We start from the raw sequence: 16328 nt of genomic DNA on the forward strand, positions 1-16328 counted from the left end.
TGTCCCGCCGGTGCCTCTTCCACCTAAATACCCCAACGTGGGTCCACACGGCTGAGCCCTCCCCGTGATGGATTGGGGCTGTCAGAGGCAAGCAACAGGGAACTCCAGGTCAGTCACACCTCCCTGCCACCGACCATGGCCAGAGATTTCAGTGGGGACTTTGGGTCCTGGAGCTGGGGCTGGGCAGGACCCAGCAGAGCAGCTTGGGCTGTTCCTCTTCGCAGCCACAGCAGCTGAATTTAGGCTCCATGAGAAGGAAGGGAAAGGACAGAAGGTTTAATCTCTCTCGACAGCCCTGGGAATGGGACCCTGGGGTGCTCAGGAAGAGCCAGCACCCAGGGAGGGCTGTGGGATATTTCTGGAGCATGGGTGAAAAACACACTTGTTGCTGCCCAAGTCCTCACTGCCTCGCAGTGCCTGGGACGGCTGGCTGAGCCTGCCTGTCCTGCCTCAACACTGTGGCAGCTCCTGGTCCCTCCGTGTCCCCGGGATGGACTTGGGGATAGCATGAGCTGGGGCACGCTCGGATCCCCTGCATGTCCCCTGGCTGCACTACCTGGCAGGGGAGGGGGTGGAAGCACATTAAAGGCTGCCATCAGGCCACTTTCCCAGGGCCAGGGAGGGAGCGGGAAGGGAAAAATTCCAGCAGGACATAAAACAGTGGGAAACATCCGTGAGTGACAGCAAGACATGCAGGGAAACCATCCCGTCCTCCTCTCTGACCCACGCTGGGACTGAGCATTGCCGGGGCCCATGGCTGGTCCCGCCGTGGGCGCCGGAGGCCATGCCGTGCTCCGCAGGAAACGCCGCTTCCTTTGCTGGTCAGAGCGCCGTGTCCTGCCCTGCCCGGCTCCCTCCCTTCCTGCTCGGGCACAGCGCCTGGCCCAGGCCCCGCACGGCTCCAGTGCAGAGCGGGGCGGCCACTGGGACTTCCAGCCTGGGAAATGTCCCCCTGGGCTGGGGGGGGACGGGGCTCAAGGGCGCCTGCATCCCCTCCAACCCCAGAGAAGGGCTGGAGCACCCATGGGGTGAGACTCACCGGAGTTGTGTCTGTGCAGGGGGGTGATTTACAGCACCCCCAGCCTTTGCCCCATTCCCAGGAGCCCTGCAAGTCCCTGCCCCGGGTGGGAACCTTGGCATTTATAGCAGGCTGCCACCTTCCTTAGCTGGGCTGTAAATCACGGTGCAAGGCAGAGGCTCTGCTTGCCCAAAACCAGTGCCCAGCTCTGCTCCTCTGGGCTGGCAAAGCAGCTCCAGGGCTGCTGGTTGAGCCCCACACCGGGGCATCACCCAAGACATGGGAGGGGAGATGGGGCAGGAGCAAATCCCCCATCCCCGCACTCTCCCATGTCCCATCAGTCAGCTCCCCACCCCACACAGACACAGGGATGAAGTCACATTGACAGGAGTAAAATGATTTATTTCTTACTGAGAGCTGAATCCTACAGGGCTTGGGGTGTGTGTGTGTGGGGGGGGGTGTGGGGTGTGTGCGCGCGTGCATCTTGCACACCCACTCATGCCCACCCGTGCACAGCCCCTGCACATACACACTTGTGCATGCAGCAGCATGCATGCACCGGCTGTTTTAAGCCCCCGTGTCACGCTGTGGGGCATGGTGGGATGTGGGGTGGGAAGCAGGCAGGTCCACCCCAGGCTCCCCCGGCCAAGTCCAAGGCACCCCCTGGCATGTGACACCCCCCACAGAGCACATAGGCAGAGCCAGCCCCATTTCATCTCCACAGACCCCGTTCTCTGCGGGCTGGGGAGCAGCAGGTCCAGGCCATCTGGCTCCAGTGAGAGAAGATGGAGGCACTGATCAATGGACCTGGCACACACAGTATTGTCACCTGGTCCCCAAAACCAGCCCCCACCTCCCCTCCATGTCCTTCCTCAGGCACTGCCAGTTCACGTGTCCCCAAACACTGTCAGCCTGCAGAAGGATTCCCAGTGCCCGAAGCACTCTCTCACCCCCTGCCCAACTGCAGCACATGGCAAGCGAGGGGTGCACAGGGGAAGGGATGGGAATTTGGGGGTGCAGCCTTGCAAACAGCCACTGTAAGTCCTGGCAGGACAGCTCATGCCTCTGCTCTGCCATCCCCCTGGTGTGTCCCAGACACAGCCCCCGTGCTGGTATCAGTGCAGGTCGATGTTCTCATACTCCAGGTTTTCCGAGTCCTCCAGCTCGATGCCAGGTACCAGGTTGTAATAGTTGGTTGACTGGCTCATGTAGATCTTCTCCCGATCAGCAGAGTCCTTCAGCACTTCGCTCACGCTGACAGTGTCCATCTCTGGTTCACTGCCCCCCAGCTCCTCTACCCTCAGTGCTGGGGTGTCCCGCTGCCCTTCGTGGGTTGACACCTGGGAACTGCTGGGAGATCTCACCTGGATCTCTACCTCCTCGTAGAGGTCTCTGCCGCTCTCCAGCAGGTCTGTGGAGGGCTGGAGCAGGACTTGACTCCCCAGCAGCACCTTCTTCTCGGTCTTGGAGGGGGCAGCAGGCAGCTCATAGTGGTGGGGCTCTGCAGGCACCGGCGCATTGCCCCTCTCTGACATGGCTGGGTGGCTCTGGGAGCTGCTCTGAAAGCTGTAGTTGGTCTTTCTCTTCCGCCTGCAGAAGCACCAGGTGACGCTGGCGAGGATGAGGAGAGGGGGCAGGCAGATGAAGAGGGCGGTGAGGCTGTGCGAGCGGCACAGCTCATCCCGGGGGATGCTCTGGAGCTCCACGCCGTGGTACCGCTCCGGCGTGTGGCAGATAACCTCAGCAGCCAGGCTGGGCCAAGCCTCCAGGTTGCTGAGCAAAGCGCAGCTGCAGTCCCAACTGTTGTTGGAGAGCTGGAGCTGGAGCAGAGACGGCTTCAGGAGGCTGGCAGGAAGGAGGGTCAGGGCATTGAAGCCCAGGTAGACTTCCTGGACGTTGGTCGATGCTTTCAGGAAGGACCTGGGCAGCTCCTGGAGCTGGTTGCTGTCCAGATAAAGGACCCTCAAATTAGGAGCATCTTCCAGAAAGCTTTCAGGGAGACTTTCCAACAGGTTGTGACTTAAGTGCAAGACCTCCAAGGCAGGCGGGTCTCCCTGCGCGTTGCTGATCTCTGTGATGCTGCAGTACGAGAGGTAGAGCTCCCGCAGCCCCCGCACCCCTACCAGTGCACCCCAGTCCAAGCGGGTGATGTTGGAACTGGTGAAGTTGAGGCAGCAGCTCTCGGGGAGCGGAGTCTCCCGGAAAACCTGGAAGTCCATGTGCTCCGTGCAGTTGCAGCTTTGCGGTGCTGGGTCGAGGGCGAAGCCGGCAGCGAGCAGGAGGCTGCCCCACAGGGACACGGTCCCCAGCCCAGCGCCTGCGGGGAGAGCAGAGGGGACGTGTGACAGCCCCCCCTCCCCGCGGTGGGACCCGCTCTCCCATTGCTCCAGCCTGTCACAGCGGGCGTAAGGAGGGGAACCCCGCTTCTCCCCACGCTTAGGCAAACCATCCAGGTCCCCGCAGCCCCCTCCCAGCGCTGCCGGCCCCCCGCCACCCCGGGGCTGTCTCCCCCCCGACGTCCCGCTGCTCCGGCCGGGAGCCGGCGGGCAGCGAGCGACACCCCCGGCCCCCCCCCCCCCCCATCCCAAGGCTGCTCCCACTCCCTCCGCGGGGTGCCCTGCCCGGCCTCACCTGCCCACGCACCCCCCATCCCGCGGGGCCGCTCCGCGCCCCGCCGCGCTCCCCGCCGGCCGCCGGCTCCGCCTCAGCGCGGGGCGGCCCCGCCGCAGCCCGCCCGCCCCGGCCCGGGCCCGCCTCGCCCCGCCGCCGCCGCCCCACTCCCCTCCCCTCCCCTCCGCGGGTCGTGGTGTCCCCTCAGACCCCTGTGGCCCCTTCCCTCGGTGGGCTCCCGACAGCTGCGCTGTGCGGCGGCACCACCCAAAATACGCTTGTCCCCAGCCCCCTGAATTCAATCTGTCCGCTGGGCCACCTTCCTTTACACACACCCCCCCTCCTCCCCCGGTAAACTATGGCCCCTACAGCCCCCCCATCCCTTCCCCATCCTTCCCCTCTCCATCCCCCAGAGGCAATTTCCCTTCTCAGCTCCACCCAGCCTCCACCCTGATCTGCCCCCCCACAAGCCACATGTCCCTCCAGTTCCCCCCATACTCCAGCATCAGCCCCCCCAAGCCCCTGGAGAGGGGCCAGGCTGGGCTCTGCTGAGTTCTCCACACACAGTACAACTCCCAGCCCCACCGGGGAGAGGATGCAGGGTGGTCATGCTTGCAGGATGGGCACCAAAGGAGCCAGCTTCTCTCCGCCACTGGACCCCTTACCACTTCCTTCCATCCCGCACAAGTCCCGTGCCGGGAAGGAGGAGCAGGGTCAGATACAAACACTACAGCCCACAGGAAAAAGCAACACTGGAGAGGGGAGCTGTGTTTCCACACGCTGAAAGTGCATGTGTGCTCACCATGGCGTGAACCGGGTAAGCTGAGGCACACGGCGTGGTACCGACAGCGCTTTGCTTTGGTGCTGGTGGGAGGTGGGTGAGACGGGACCTGGCTTGGACATGTGTGCAGTGCTGTGGTTCTTAGAGCCCAGTGAGGTGGCCACAGCAGGACAGGGCTCTGACAGCCGCTCTGCAGACTGGCTCGGGGTGCAGAGTGCCGGGACACCCTACGTGCTGCATATCTGGGGTGCCTCAGAGGCCTGGCAAGCTCAGCACACCAGTAATAAAAGTAATGGGTTGTTTCAGGCTTCCTTGGAACACCCTTGCCATCCTGAGGGATGCAGCGATGGTTGAGAAGGCATCAGGCTTCAAGAGTTTCTTCTTTTGATTTCACCCCTTGCTCGTGGCTCAAAACCGGCACCTCGGCTGCTGCTCTCACGTCTCAGCTCAGGGATGCTCCACCCCCATACTGGAGGATCCGTGTCCTGTCCTGCTGTGGGCATTGCCTCGTGAGCAGCAGGTTTGGGGTGCCAGCATCTCACGCTCTGCCGAAAATGCTGCAGCAACAAACCCTGCACCAGGGATTTCTGCTAGAGAGCAGGGACGGGATGGGACGGAGCGGGGAGGGAAGCAGGGCTGGCCGAATCCTGGCTGCTGGGGCGGGATGCAGGAAACGGCTGTTCGGGCCCTTGCGGGAAGGGAGGTGCCGGCAGTGGGCTGGCCTGGGGGTATGAGAGTTGCTTCCTGGGGTGCCCTGGACACGGTCACACAGCCCCACGCTGGCACCCACGGGCTGGAGCCTGCTAACACCCTGCTTGGGGTAAAGCTTCCCCCACTCCTCCTGCTCCGGGGTAGCGGCTGAGCCAAGAGCCCCATTGCAGATTTCAGAGGGCTCCCTGAGCCTCCTTGGGCCAGATCCTGCCTCCCAGGGGGTACCTTCCAGCACTGGCATTTTACATATCACCCCAGATCCATGCGCTTCCTTAATCTGGAGGGATCTGGGTCCTTTTATCTCTTCTTCCAGGCAGTTTTGCCCAGATTTGCAAACTTCCCCTCTGCACATCCCCAGCCAGCCCCTGGGATGGGTTGGCCTCTGCTGGTGCTGGTACTGGTGCTTCCTTCCCCAGCTCACCCAAGGGACCAGCCACCCTCTCCCTCCTCTTCCGTGGTGGCTGCAGCCCCCGTGCTTTGCAGGAGCTCACTAGGTGGGAGTGCCGAGGGAGGGGGGAAAACCCTGCTCCTGAGAGGATCAGGGCTGTCACCCCAATCCCGGGGAGCTCGCCTTCGCCCCGGGCCGTGGGGCTGAGCGGGTGTTGGGCGGGTGTTGCTCGTGCTGCCCAGGCGCTGCGCGCAGAGCACCCAGCAACACCAGGCAGCTGCCCCGAGAAGGCAGCCCTGCCACGGAGGCAGCCTGGCAGCTGGGTTCAGCTGAGCATCACTGAATGCTGTGAGGGTGGGGGGAACCGTGGGGGGAACCAGGCCAGGTCTGAGTATCATCGAGGACAGAGATCCCACAGCCTCTCTGGGCTCCTGTAATATTTTACCACGCTCACAGGGGAAAAACAGTTTCCTGATATCTAAATGGAATTTCCCTTGATGCAACTTGCATCGGGTGCCTGTCCTGGTTTCACTGTACACCTCCCCAAAGAGCACGGCTCCCTTTTCCCGTAACTCCATCTAGATAGCTGCAGGCGGCCAGTAGATCACCCTGGAGCCTCCCCTTCCCCAGGCCAGCCAGGCTGTTGAAGTTAAACCACGCTTCCTCCCACCGCCCCAGCTCTGTGATGGGAAAACCCCCGGCTGCGACGATGCTCTGCATCACCGTGGACCTGAGCTGTAGGTGGAGGCAGGAGGCTGCTCCAGGGCTCCATCCCTCTTGGAGAGGAGGTGACCCAACCTTGGTGGGACGTGGGCCTCCAAACCCAGCCCTAGGGCTTGCCCGAAGCCAGAGGGGAGCAGCAGAGCCGGTGGCGCTCGGCCTTCACTGGTCCCCGCTGTGCCTCTGTGGGGGACCCCAGGGCAGACCCCAGGGTGAGCCCCGTGCAGGTTGTCCTGCCACCCCCAGGCAGGTCCCCTGGGGCCTCCCTGCACCCCTGGGTGCCTCCACCCACACGCTGCCTCCAGACGCTGACTCAGCTCTACCCCGAGAGCTCCCGGCAGCCCTGAGCTGGGGCCTCCATCGGAAAATCAGCGCTGCCCCGTGACGCTACCCACGCCCCACGGAGCCCCAGGGGCCCTGGTGGAAACAGGCAGTGTTCCCCCAAGAGGCAGCAGCCTCCCCACCTGCTCCTGGAGCGTGTTTGCTGCCAGGCTGTGGTTTTTGCACATATTTCTTCTGTAAAAACTGGAAACCCGAGAAGAAAGCAGATGAATCCAAATCATTTCCTCTCTCCCTGCAGTCAGGTTTTCTCAGCTTTCCTGCAGCAAATAAAGGGGGGTTAATACCCCCCGTGGGGAGGCGGGGGGAAGCACATGGGGTGTTAGGCTGGGAGTACTCAAGCAAAACCCTCAGCATATTCTGGAGCAGATCGAGTGACCAGAGCCCCGAGCTGCCCCAGGGAAGGGGAGTGCAGAGTGGGGAAACTGAGGCACAGAGCAAGGGATGTGCAGAGTCACCCTGTGTGCAGTATGGAGCAGAGGAAGGGCAGCAGGACACGGTTTTGAGGGGCTCCCACAATCCTGCTGCTCCAGGCTTGTGGGTGGAAATGGGTTTTGGGGCAACCTCTGCCCAGATCCCACACCCTTGGGGAAGGAGTGATGCCTGACATCCTTCTGTGACCTGTTTCGGGTGAAACAGACGTGTCCTGCTCATGGCCATTAGAGAGCAGCACTGCTATGGCACACTGCCCGGCCACCCACACACCTGGGCCAGCACAGCCGGGCCACCCCGCACCCCAGAGCCCCCAGGAAGCACAGGATGGTGTCCCCAGGCACCGAGGGGCAAGGATGAAGGTTCCCAGTGGGATGGATGGTCATGCAGGTCCCCAGTCCGGGACTGGCCACGACAGGCAGCCTCTGGGGACTGACCTTTCAGGGCTGTTCGAGGGTCACTGGGGCACAAGACTGGGCTTGAGCAAAGTGTGACCCAGGGGACAGCCCGGCTGGGGAGCTCACCTGCATCTTCCACTGTCCCCCACATCCCCAGCGTCCCACCTGGGGTGGGCTGTGACCCCCCTCTTCAGCCCCTGGCACAGAGTGAGGGGCTCCAGGGAGGTGTCTGCCTGACCCCAGGTTTGGAATGGGGGGGGTCCCAGGTCCCACAGCGAGCACATGGGCCTTGAAATCCCACCCTGGCCACAGCCATTCTGTGGGGTGTAGGTGTGGGGTCCCCACTCCATGGGGTTCATATGACACAAGCTGGTCACCCCTGCAGAGGGAGGTGTCCTGTGAGTGGGTGTGGGGACACGCCCTTACGGATGCGTATGGAGAGGGGGCTCTGCGTGTCCTGGGAGAGAGGGGACGGAGCTGAGGATAGGTCTCTGCGCATCTGTGGGATCCCAGTGCGTCTGTGGGGGGTCCCTGTATCTAGGGGGATCCCTGTGTTTGGGAAAGGGGGGCACGGGGTGCTGTGTGTGTGTGTATGGGGGTCCCTGCGCAGTGGAGGGACAGGGCCTCCCCCGTGAATCACGGCCGAGGAAAGGAGAGTCAGTGGAGTCCGTACCACCCCACCCCCGCTTTAGCCCGCGCGGCGGCCGCTTTAAGGGCAGCGCGGGGCCGCCCGGGGGGCGGGGCTCCGCGGGTGACGTCAGCGGGCCCATTGATAAAGCCGGCGGGATTCCCGGGGCGGCAGCGGCGGCGGGGCCACGTGCGTGGGGTGCGGCGGTGGCGGAGGAGCAGCAGCATCCCCGGCCCCGCGGAGCCGCCGCCGCCTCTTCTTCTTCTTCCTCCTCTTCCTCCTCCTCCTCTCCCGCCATGGAGCCCGTCGGCCTCTTCCCCCCTTTCCCCGCCGCCTGCCTCCCCGCACAGCCCGCTCCCGCCCCGGCGCCCCCGCCCCGCGCGGCCGAGACCACCCGCATCATCACCGACCCCATCTCCGGTCGCTCCTACTGCAAGGGCCGCCTGCTGGGAAAGGTACCGGAGAACGGGGAGGGAGGGGAGGGGAGGGGAGGGGAGGGAGCGCCGCGTGAGTGGGGCTGGGGGCTGCGCGCTTGCTCGATACCCCCCTCCGCGGCGGCCCCGGGGGCTGGATGCGGCCCCTCGGTTGCCGCACGCCGCCCCCACCCTCTCCGCCTCTCCCGGCGGGCACGCAGCGGCGCTGGAAGCTGTGAATCACCCGGGCTGGCTGCCTGCCTCGCCGGCTATCGGAGCCTCATCGGTTTCGGGGCGCCCCGCGGGGCGTGCGTGGGCCGGTGGGTGCCCCGGTTCCCAGGGGTGCCGGTCCGCGCTGCTCTGCCACACGCAACTCTCGTCTCCCGCTGCCAGCGGCGTGTGTAGGAGGCGGGTGCCGGTTCCCAGCCCGGCCCGGGCGGGCTCGGCGGCTGAGTGTGCAGATTGGAGGCTGACATCACGGCAGGAAAAACCTGTCTCCGTGGGGCTGCCTTTCGGTGGCCTCCTGTCCCCGGGCTCCCTGCCCTGCGTAGGACTTTCCAGGTCGATCTGTCACGGGGAAAGATGGCAGAGTCCGGCCATGGTGGGAGGAAAAACACCCTGGAGGTTTTACAGGAACTGGGTGAAGAAAATCCCTGGTTGAGAGCATCATAGTTCAGATCTTAGTGGGCGACGCAGCAGGAGGGAGCGTGTGACGCTCGCCGGGCTGTGCTGCAAGGGAATGGAGGAGGAGGAGGCTTGTAAGCAGGCAGGGGCGAAGAGCTGTCTCTCACCCATCCATAACCACCTCTTCCCTTGCAGGGTGGGTTTGCACGATGCTATGAAATGACGGACCTCTCCAGCAACAAAACCTATGCTGTGAAGGTCATTCCTCACAGCCGGGTGGCTAAACCCCACCAGCGGGAGAAGGTGGGTGCCACGGGGCTAACGGGGTGCTGGGCTGGCGGGGTGCAGCAGGGGCCCTGTGCTTACCTGGGACCGCTGCTCCCTTTCAGATCACCAACGAGATTGAGCTGCACCGGGACTTGCACCACAAGCATATTGTCAAGTTCTCCCACTACTTTGAGGACGCGGAGAGCATCTACATCTTCCTGGAACACTGCAGTAGGAAGGTGAGCGCTGGTGTGGCGAAGGCTCTCCTAAGTAGAGCCATGGGTGGTTGGAGCAGGCCTTATCTGAGGTGCTTTGTTAGCGTTCTCCTTCTCCTAGGCTCCCGTGCTGTCTGCTCTGTCACGCCTTCTGAGCTCAGCCGTAAGCTGTGTGGTTTGGCATGGCACTGGGGACACCACTGGCTGCTTGTCCCCCTGTTCGTGTTGGCAGCCTGGAGCTCCTGGTGGAGCCACCATAAATCCAGTGGTTCCTCTGGCTTTGCTGAGCAGCCTCAACCTCCTGTGGGGAGTCCGCTGAGGTCATGGCTGTGCAAGGAGGATTATTCGTGGATGTGCAGCTTCTGGAAGAACTGGCTTTGACCCTGCCTGCTCCATGCCTACTCAGCAGGGCTGCCTGTTCTCCCTGCCTGCCATCACCAAGCTGCATTCTCTCCCTCTGCAGTCCCTGGCCCACATCTGGAAGGCCCGCCATACTCTGCTGGAGCCTGAAGTGCGCTATTACCTCAAACAGATCATCTCAGGATTGAAATACCTTCACCTCAAGGGCATCCTGCACAGAGACCTCAAGCTCGGTGAGTGCTGTGGTCGGGGCAGGGTGCTGTGTGAGGAGTGAGCTGCCCCAGAGGGACTTGTGGTGACACATCACCCTTGACTTGCAGGCAACTTCTTCATCAATGAAAACATGGAGCTGAAAGTGGGAGACTTCGGGCTAGCTGCTTGCCAGGATATCTCTGACCAGAAGAAAAAGTAAGCTTGATGTTTCCCTATTCTAGAGCCCCAGGAGGTTTCACTCTTCCTCTTCCTCCTGTGGCTTCCTGGGAGGGTAGAAGGGTGAGTGGTCCCTCCTGGCCTGGGGAGGGGAAGCCTTAGGGGCCCCTTCCTGAGGTGGGGGAGTGATTCCTGCCCCAGCTGCAGGCAAGGCGAGGGGTCTGGGGGCTTTGTGGCTCCTTCAGGAGTGAGCTCGCAGCCGTCGGGGAGAACAATGTGCTGACTATGGCTATTGTGCCTGCACGGCTGCCCTGCCGGCTGCGCAGGCTGGGACACAAAGGCTCTGTTCCTCCCCGGCTCTAGGACAAGCTCTTCCCAACGGCTCCCCAGGAGCAGCTGCTCCTGACCCCCGGGAGCTGGAGAGGGGGGGAGTCTGTATGGGGGGTCCTTGTAGACGGAAGGGGGGCTTTGGGCCACAAAGAGCAAAATGGAGGGGGGAAGGCAGGCTGCAAGCCTAAATCCCAGGGCTTGGAGCAGGGGGAGGCTGTCTGCGAGGGGATGCAGAGCATGCACTGACCTGGTGCTCTGCCCCACAGGACGATATGTGGGACCCCCAACTACCTGGCCCCAGAAGTGCTGCTGAGGCAGGGCCATGGGCCAGAGTCAGACGTGTGGTCTCTGGGCTGTGTCATGTAAGTCTGGGCTGCTGGGTGGGGAGGGGGTCTGGGCAGCCAGGGGGGAGCTGGGCTGGGGAGCAGCCCCGAGGAGGAAGTTGTTGCGCTTCACCCTGTGGCTTTGCGGCTGTTGCCGAAAGTCAGGGGGAGGGGAGTGAGTGGCCGGATCCTGCCCAGCTCTGCTTTGGAGCCGTGCTGCCAGCCATCCTGAGGGGCTGCCGGGGAGCTGCGAAGGGCCGGCGCTCTCGTGCCACGCTCGGCTCCGCTTCAAAGCCGGCTCGACCGCCCCGTGAACCTGATAAACAACGGAAAATCGCGGTGGCTTCCTGCTCCGTTTTCCACCCTGGTGGCTGTGCAGGGGTGGGAGCAGCGGTGGCAGAGGGTGGTCTTTGCCTGCCTGCCCCGTCCCCTTCCCCAGGGCTCCTCGCCTGTTGTTCTAAACAGTTGCTAGGAGGAAGTGTGGCCGGATATGAGCGCGGCTTCCCCGGGCTGGAAGTGGTGCTCCTGGCCAGGTGTGGCCGGCCAAATGCCAATAACTTCCTTGCTTTAAGTGCTGCTGAGTCACAAGCCTGGCAGGGATGTGACAGTGGCATGCATGTCCCCTCCCAGGTACACCCTCCTGTGTGGGAACCCTCCCTTTGAGACCTCCGACCTCAAGGAAACCTACAGGTGTATCAAGCAGGTGGAGTACACCCTCCCAGCCTTCCTCTCCCTGCCCGCCAAGCACCTCATCGCCGGCATCCTCAGACGCAACCCCCAGGACCGCCTCACCCTTGAGGAGATCTTGGACCATGAGTTCTTCAAAGTGAGTGGGTGGGAGTCTGGCCTTGACCTCTCTCTGCGTGAGATGAGGCTTTCTGGGGTGTGCAGAGTGCTATCCTTGGAGCACATGCCTTAGATCTTCAAAGGAAGCAGCTGCTGTCCTGCCCAAATACTGGCCAGGGGAATGGAGGGACCTGATGTACTCTTGCTGCCCTGCCCCTATAGCACGGGCTGTTTTCCATATTGACTCCTGTTGTGGGGCCAAGGCTTGACGGAAATGCAAGCTGGCTGTCAGGAGGGCTGTGAGTGACTGAGGTCAGCCCAGGGCAGCTGCTCTGCCTGGAGCATGTGAGCTATGGAAAGCAAACCTCTGCCTTGACCTCTCTGCAGGGCTACACGCCTGAGAAGCTCCCTCCCAGCAGCTGCGTGATGGCTCCAGACCTGAGTCCCCCTAACTCGGCAAAGAGTCTGTTTGCTAAAGTCACCAAGACACTCTTTGGGAAGAAGAAACCCAAGGGTGAGTCCGTGCACTTTCCCGGGAGCTTCTGGGTGACACTTCCTCCAGGGACAAGTGGGCCCTGTCTCCTGGAGACCCCTCCTGATGGGTGCCTGTGGGCCCCCTGTCCAAGGCCAGCACAAGCTGGGCTTGCCCCTGCCCTTCTGGTGCTCATGGCCTGGCATGGGTGTGCGCCTGGGGAGCGGATGCTGTGCTGCAACCCATGGGTGCAGTTCCTCCTGGAAGCCCTGTGTTGCATGAGAACTGGGAAGTGAAAGTGGGAGGCAGCTGCCTGCTGCCATCCTCACCACCATGGGCACGGGAGCAGATGCGGGAGAGCTGAGCTACTGGGAGGGTTGGCCCAGATGTCCCCATCCCCTGTGCTCAGCAGTGCGCTCATCGCTTGCTCTCTCCTCAGCCAAGAAGAGCTCTTTAGAGGACAAGGATGACCTCTCCAAGCTAGTCACTGGGCTGGTGAAGACCTCGATCTGCCGGCAGATGAGCTATAAAACCGTGGAAGGGAATGAGGTGAGAACATCCCTGAGCCTGTGCGTGTGCCTCTGCGGGGGGGGGGCAGGCAGGATGGTGATAAATCCAGGCCTATTCCGCAGGCCACCCCTGTATCGTGCCGCAGTGCCAGCTCTAGCCCCGTGGAGACGGTGGTGGAGGAGACGTCACACAAGTCTGTGTCCCCCTCCATCCGCGGGACGATGGCCAGCAGCTGTGAGGGTGAGCAATACCTGCCCAGGCCACCCCAGCCTGCCCCGAGCTTCCTGACCTGCCCTGGCTGATAGCGGGGCCAGTTGACTCAGCCTGTCATCTTCTCTGCAGCCTTTGAAGACTGCATCACCGCCTCTGCCATCATCGAGTCGGCTGTCCGGCTCCTGCGGACCTGCCTCTTCTCCATGCCCCCAGGTAAACCGGTTGGACTGCTCTGGGGTGGGACAGGGCTCTGTGCCTCCCCTCCCGCATGGGATGAAGGCACGATTGCTATTTGGGGTACATTAAATGCTGCCAGAGCCTGTTGCGGGGAATCTGCTCCCCCCTGGGGAGGTGAGGTGAGCAGGGGTTGACTACCTATTCTGCTCACCCCCTTTCCTCCCCACCAGCGGAGAAAAACCCAGCTTCCCTGGCCCGCCATGAGCACTTTGTCTGGGTGAGCAAGTGGGTGGATTACTCCAACAAGTACGGCTTTGGCTACCAGCTCTCCAACCGCAGCATTGGGGTGCTCTTCAACAACGGCACGCACATGACCCTTTCCCCCAACCACAGGTAAGCAGTGGGGAAGGGGCTGGTGTCTGGGGAAGTCCCTCGGGTGGGAAGGGGCAAGGGGAGCCTGTACTAGGTGTGCATTTGGTGCTGGGGAGCCCCAAAGCTCACTGTCTGCTCCCTCCCAGGACGGTGCATTACAACCCAACCAACAGCAAGCACCTTGTGTTCTCTGTGGCCGCCATCCCCGAGCAGCTGCAGGGACAGATGAGTGTCTTGCGCTATTTTGCATCCTACATGGAGCAGCATCTCATGAAGGTGGGTGCTGGGGCCCTGGAGTGGGCTGGCATCATGGGTGGGTTGGATGTTGGGTCATGGCTTGACTGCTCTGCTTGGGGTTGTAGGACTCCTGGCTCTCAGGCTGTGGTCAGATGGACACCTAGAGAGTTGTGTCCTGGGAGTGGGGAGCTCACTGGGGGTGTGTCCAGGTTTGGCTGTGTGTGTGTGCTGGTAGCAATGCTCCCATGTATGGGATCAATGGCTTACGCAGACCCTTCTCTTCAAGGGAGGTGACTTGCCCAGTGTAGATGACCTTGGGCAGCCAGCCCTGCTCCTCCTTCAGTGGGTGAAGACTGACCAAGCCTTGCTCATGCTCTTCAGCAGTGGCACCCTCCAGGTATGTGTGGGGCACAGTGGAGATGCCCAGACTCCTGTGAGGAGGGGGGCCAGCTGGGGACTCCTGGCCTGTGTTAGATCTTGTCTGCCACAGCCCAAATGCAAGGTCCAGCTGGGTAAACAGCTGTGGGTACAGGATGCTGCTCCAGTGCCCAAAGCTGCTGATCGCAGCTTGTCCAGCCCATGGGGGATATGATGCTTCAGTTGGCCACTTCTGTCTGCCCCAGTGCTGGGGCTGTTGTGTTCCTGCCGTGGGGCATGAAGCAGGGATGCTCCTGGGCAGGTCGGGGAGGAGGAACGGGTTGAAGCAGGAAGCGTGGCTTCATCCTGGTTCCCGACATGCCATGGGAAGCGTGGGTTAAACCAAGCCCAACCTGTCTCCTAGGTGAACTTCTACAATGACCACACCAAGGTGATCATTAGCAAGCCTGACCACTCCTGCCTTGTCACCTACATCAACCGAGAGCGCAACTCCTACACCTACAAGCTGTGCAGCATCCAGGAGCTGGGCTGCTCTCCTGAGCTCCAGCACCGCCTCAGATATATCCTCAAGCTCCTCCAAGAAAGGGCTGAGGCCTAATATGGGACCTTAGGGGACCCTCTCTGGATGTAGAGGTCTTCCTTTGCCCTCCCACAGGATGGGAGGCATGTTGTGGTGCTGGCTGCCCACCTGGGCATCCTGTATCCTGCTGCTCAGCTGGACTCTGGACTAAGACATGTGGATGTGGTTACAGCAGCAGATCTGGACATCCTTGCTGCTTCCTGGCTCTGGGCAATCGCTGTCTTCCCCCTGGCAGGTCCTGCTCTGATTGTGCTGGTCTTGATAGAGTGGACTGGGGTGGCCCAGGGAGGTGGTGGGTGAGTGCCCTGCAGCCAGTTTTGGGGCTGGCTGTGCTTTGTTTGTGGCCTGGTGCTCCAGCCTGCCCTGGCTGGCAGCTGCCTGCAGTGGGGGCTCAGGCTGTGCTGCCCAAGGTGGGGCACCAGTTGCACAGACCCTCTCCATGGCCTGGAGAGGACTGGCACAGCCTTGACCTCAAGGCTTGGCTGCTGTGGGGTAGGGAAACCTCCTTCCCAGGGGGGCAGACAGGGGTGAAGGGTGCTGCCTGCCCTGCCAGGGGCTGAGTGGACTGGAGTTGCCACTCCACAACTGCTACACTAAGGAAGGGGCTGTGCTGGGCCCAGCTGTGTCCTGTATGTTCCCAAATTGTGAATTGTCTGGTACAACTTGAGGTTTGATAAGGGGTGGGGGGGATGGGATCTGAGGGCTTGCCTGAAGAAGCCCTTGTCTTGCTGGGACTTGTTTCAAGGCAGTCTCTGCTGTGTTGGGACTATTTATGTATCTTATTTATATGGAATTATTTATTTTCCTGTTGGTCTGTCCATGTGTGGCTCCCCTGTCCCTGACTCACCTCAATAAAAACTTATTTGTGTAAGGGCAAACTCTGTCAGCCTTGCTTGGAGCTGGTGTCACTAAAGAGTTTTACCTTGCCCATCGCCCTTGCTCCAGGGCTGCTTCTGCCTGCAAGGTGTGACCCCTCTTGACACTGACTGTTGCTGGGGGACAAGGTCAGGGAGGCAGGATGCGGGTGAGAAGCCCCTGTGGTACCTCCATTACCCTTCCTGGGGCTGGTGGGAAGGGCAGGGTTAGCTCTTGCTGATGTCTGTGGAGCTCTGGAGTTGCCTCAGCTTCTCCTTGCTGCTGCTGAATTCTAATTCCCATCTGTCTGCACTTGGACCAAACCCACCTCTTCTCGTGCTTCTGCTGAGCTGGAGAAGGCAGGGGCTGTGGCCCAGGGGCTGGGTGGGTTGCCTGGGCTCTTGCACAGTGACACCTGACCTGATGGGATAGGAGCTGGGACTGATGCCAGGAAAGAGGAGGGACTTTATCTGCCCCATGATCTTGCTTTGAATGTGATCTGTCACCTCCTTCCCCAGTGCTGGTGTAATGAATCCGCCTGTGAGCAGCTTGTGCTGTGGGAAACAGGCTGGGCAGCTGCCTGCTCCAGGCTCATGCAGCCTTTTGGGTTGTATTTGCTTCAGCTTTGGGTTTTTTTTTGCAAACCGTGGCAGTAGAAGCTTCAGTGTGAGTGTAAGCCCAGACTGGGGGCTGTAGTAAGCATCAAGGTGCTGAGGTACCTCCCTACCATGGCCAAAGACTCTAGGTATAAGACACAGCTGGAACAAACCTCTTTATTTCAGCTGTTTTCCTCCTGCAGCTCTACAGGGCTGTGCGGAGGGA

At 61.7% G+C, this 16328-nt stretch overlaps 1 protein-coding gene across 1 annotated transcript; it reads left to right on the top strand.

Moving 5' to 3' along the window:
- The first annotated feature begins 8209 nt into the window (after positions 1-8209).
- PLK3 (polo like kinase 3) lies at positions 8210-15529 on the top strand. The gene is made up of 15 exons (XM_042786361.1): positions 8210-8480; positions 9258-9365; positions 9452-9568; positions 10008-10137; positions 10225-10312; positions 10870-10965; positions 11557-11752; positions 12100-12226; positions 12624-12733; positions 12817-12934; positions 13037-13120; positions 13315-13477; positions 13603-13732; positions 13980-14090; positions 14475-15529. Exons 1-15 carry the CDS (start codon positions 8322-8324, stop codon positions 14667-14669), a joined length of 1932 nt encoding a protein of 643 aa, XP_042642295.1. The 5' UTR covers positions 8210-8321; the 3' UTR covers positions 14670-15529.
- Positions 15530-16328: the final 799 nt, after the last annotated feature.

This window comes from Tyto alba, unplaced genomic scaffold (assembly GCF_018691265.1).
Source record: "Tyto alba isolate M040663 unplaced genomic scaffold, T.alba_DEE_v4.0 Super-Scaffold_1000006, whole genome shotgun sequence".
Lineage (NCBI taxonomy): Eukaryota > Metazoa > Chordata > Aves > Strigiformes > Tytonidae > Tyto > Tyto alba.

Coding starts and splice junctions, on each gene's coding strand:
- PLK3 (XM_042786361.1), top strand. CDS start 8,322: ATGGAGCCCGTCGGCCTCTTCCCCCCTTTCCCCGCCGCCTGCCTCCCC. Junction 12,935..13,036: donor GATGGCCAGCAGCTGTGAGG/GTGAGCAATACC, acceptor TCTTCTCTGCAG/CCTTTGAAGACTGCATCACC. Junction 13,733..13,979: donor TGGAGCAGCATCTCATGAAG/GTGGGTGCTGGG, acceptor CTTCTCTTCAAG/GGAGGTGACTTGCCCAGTGT.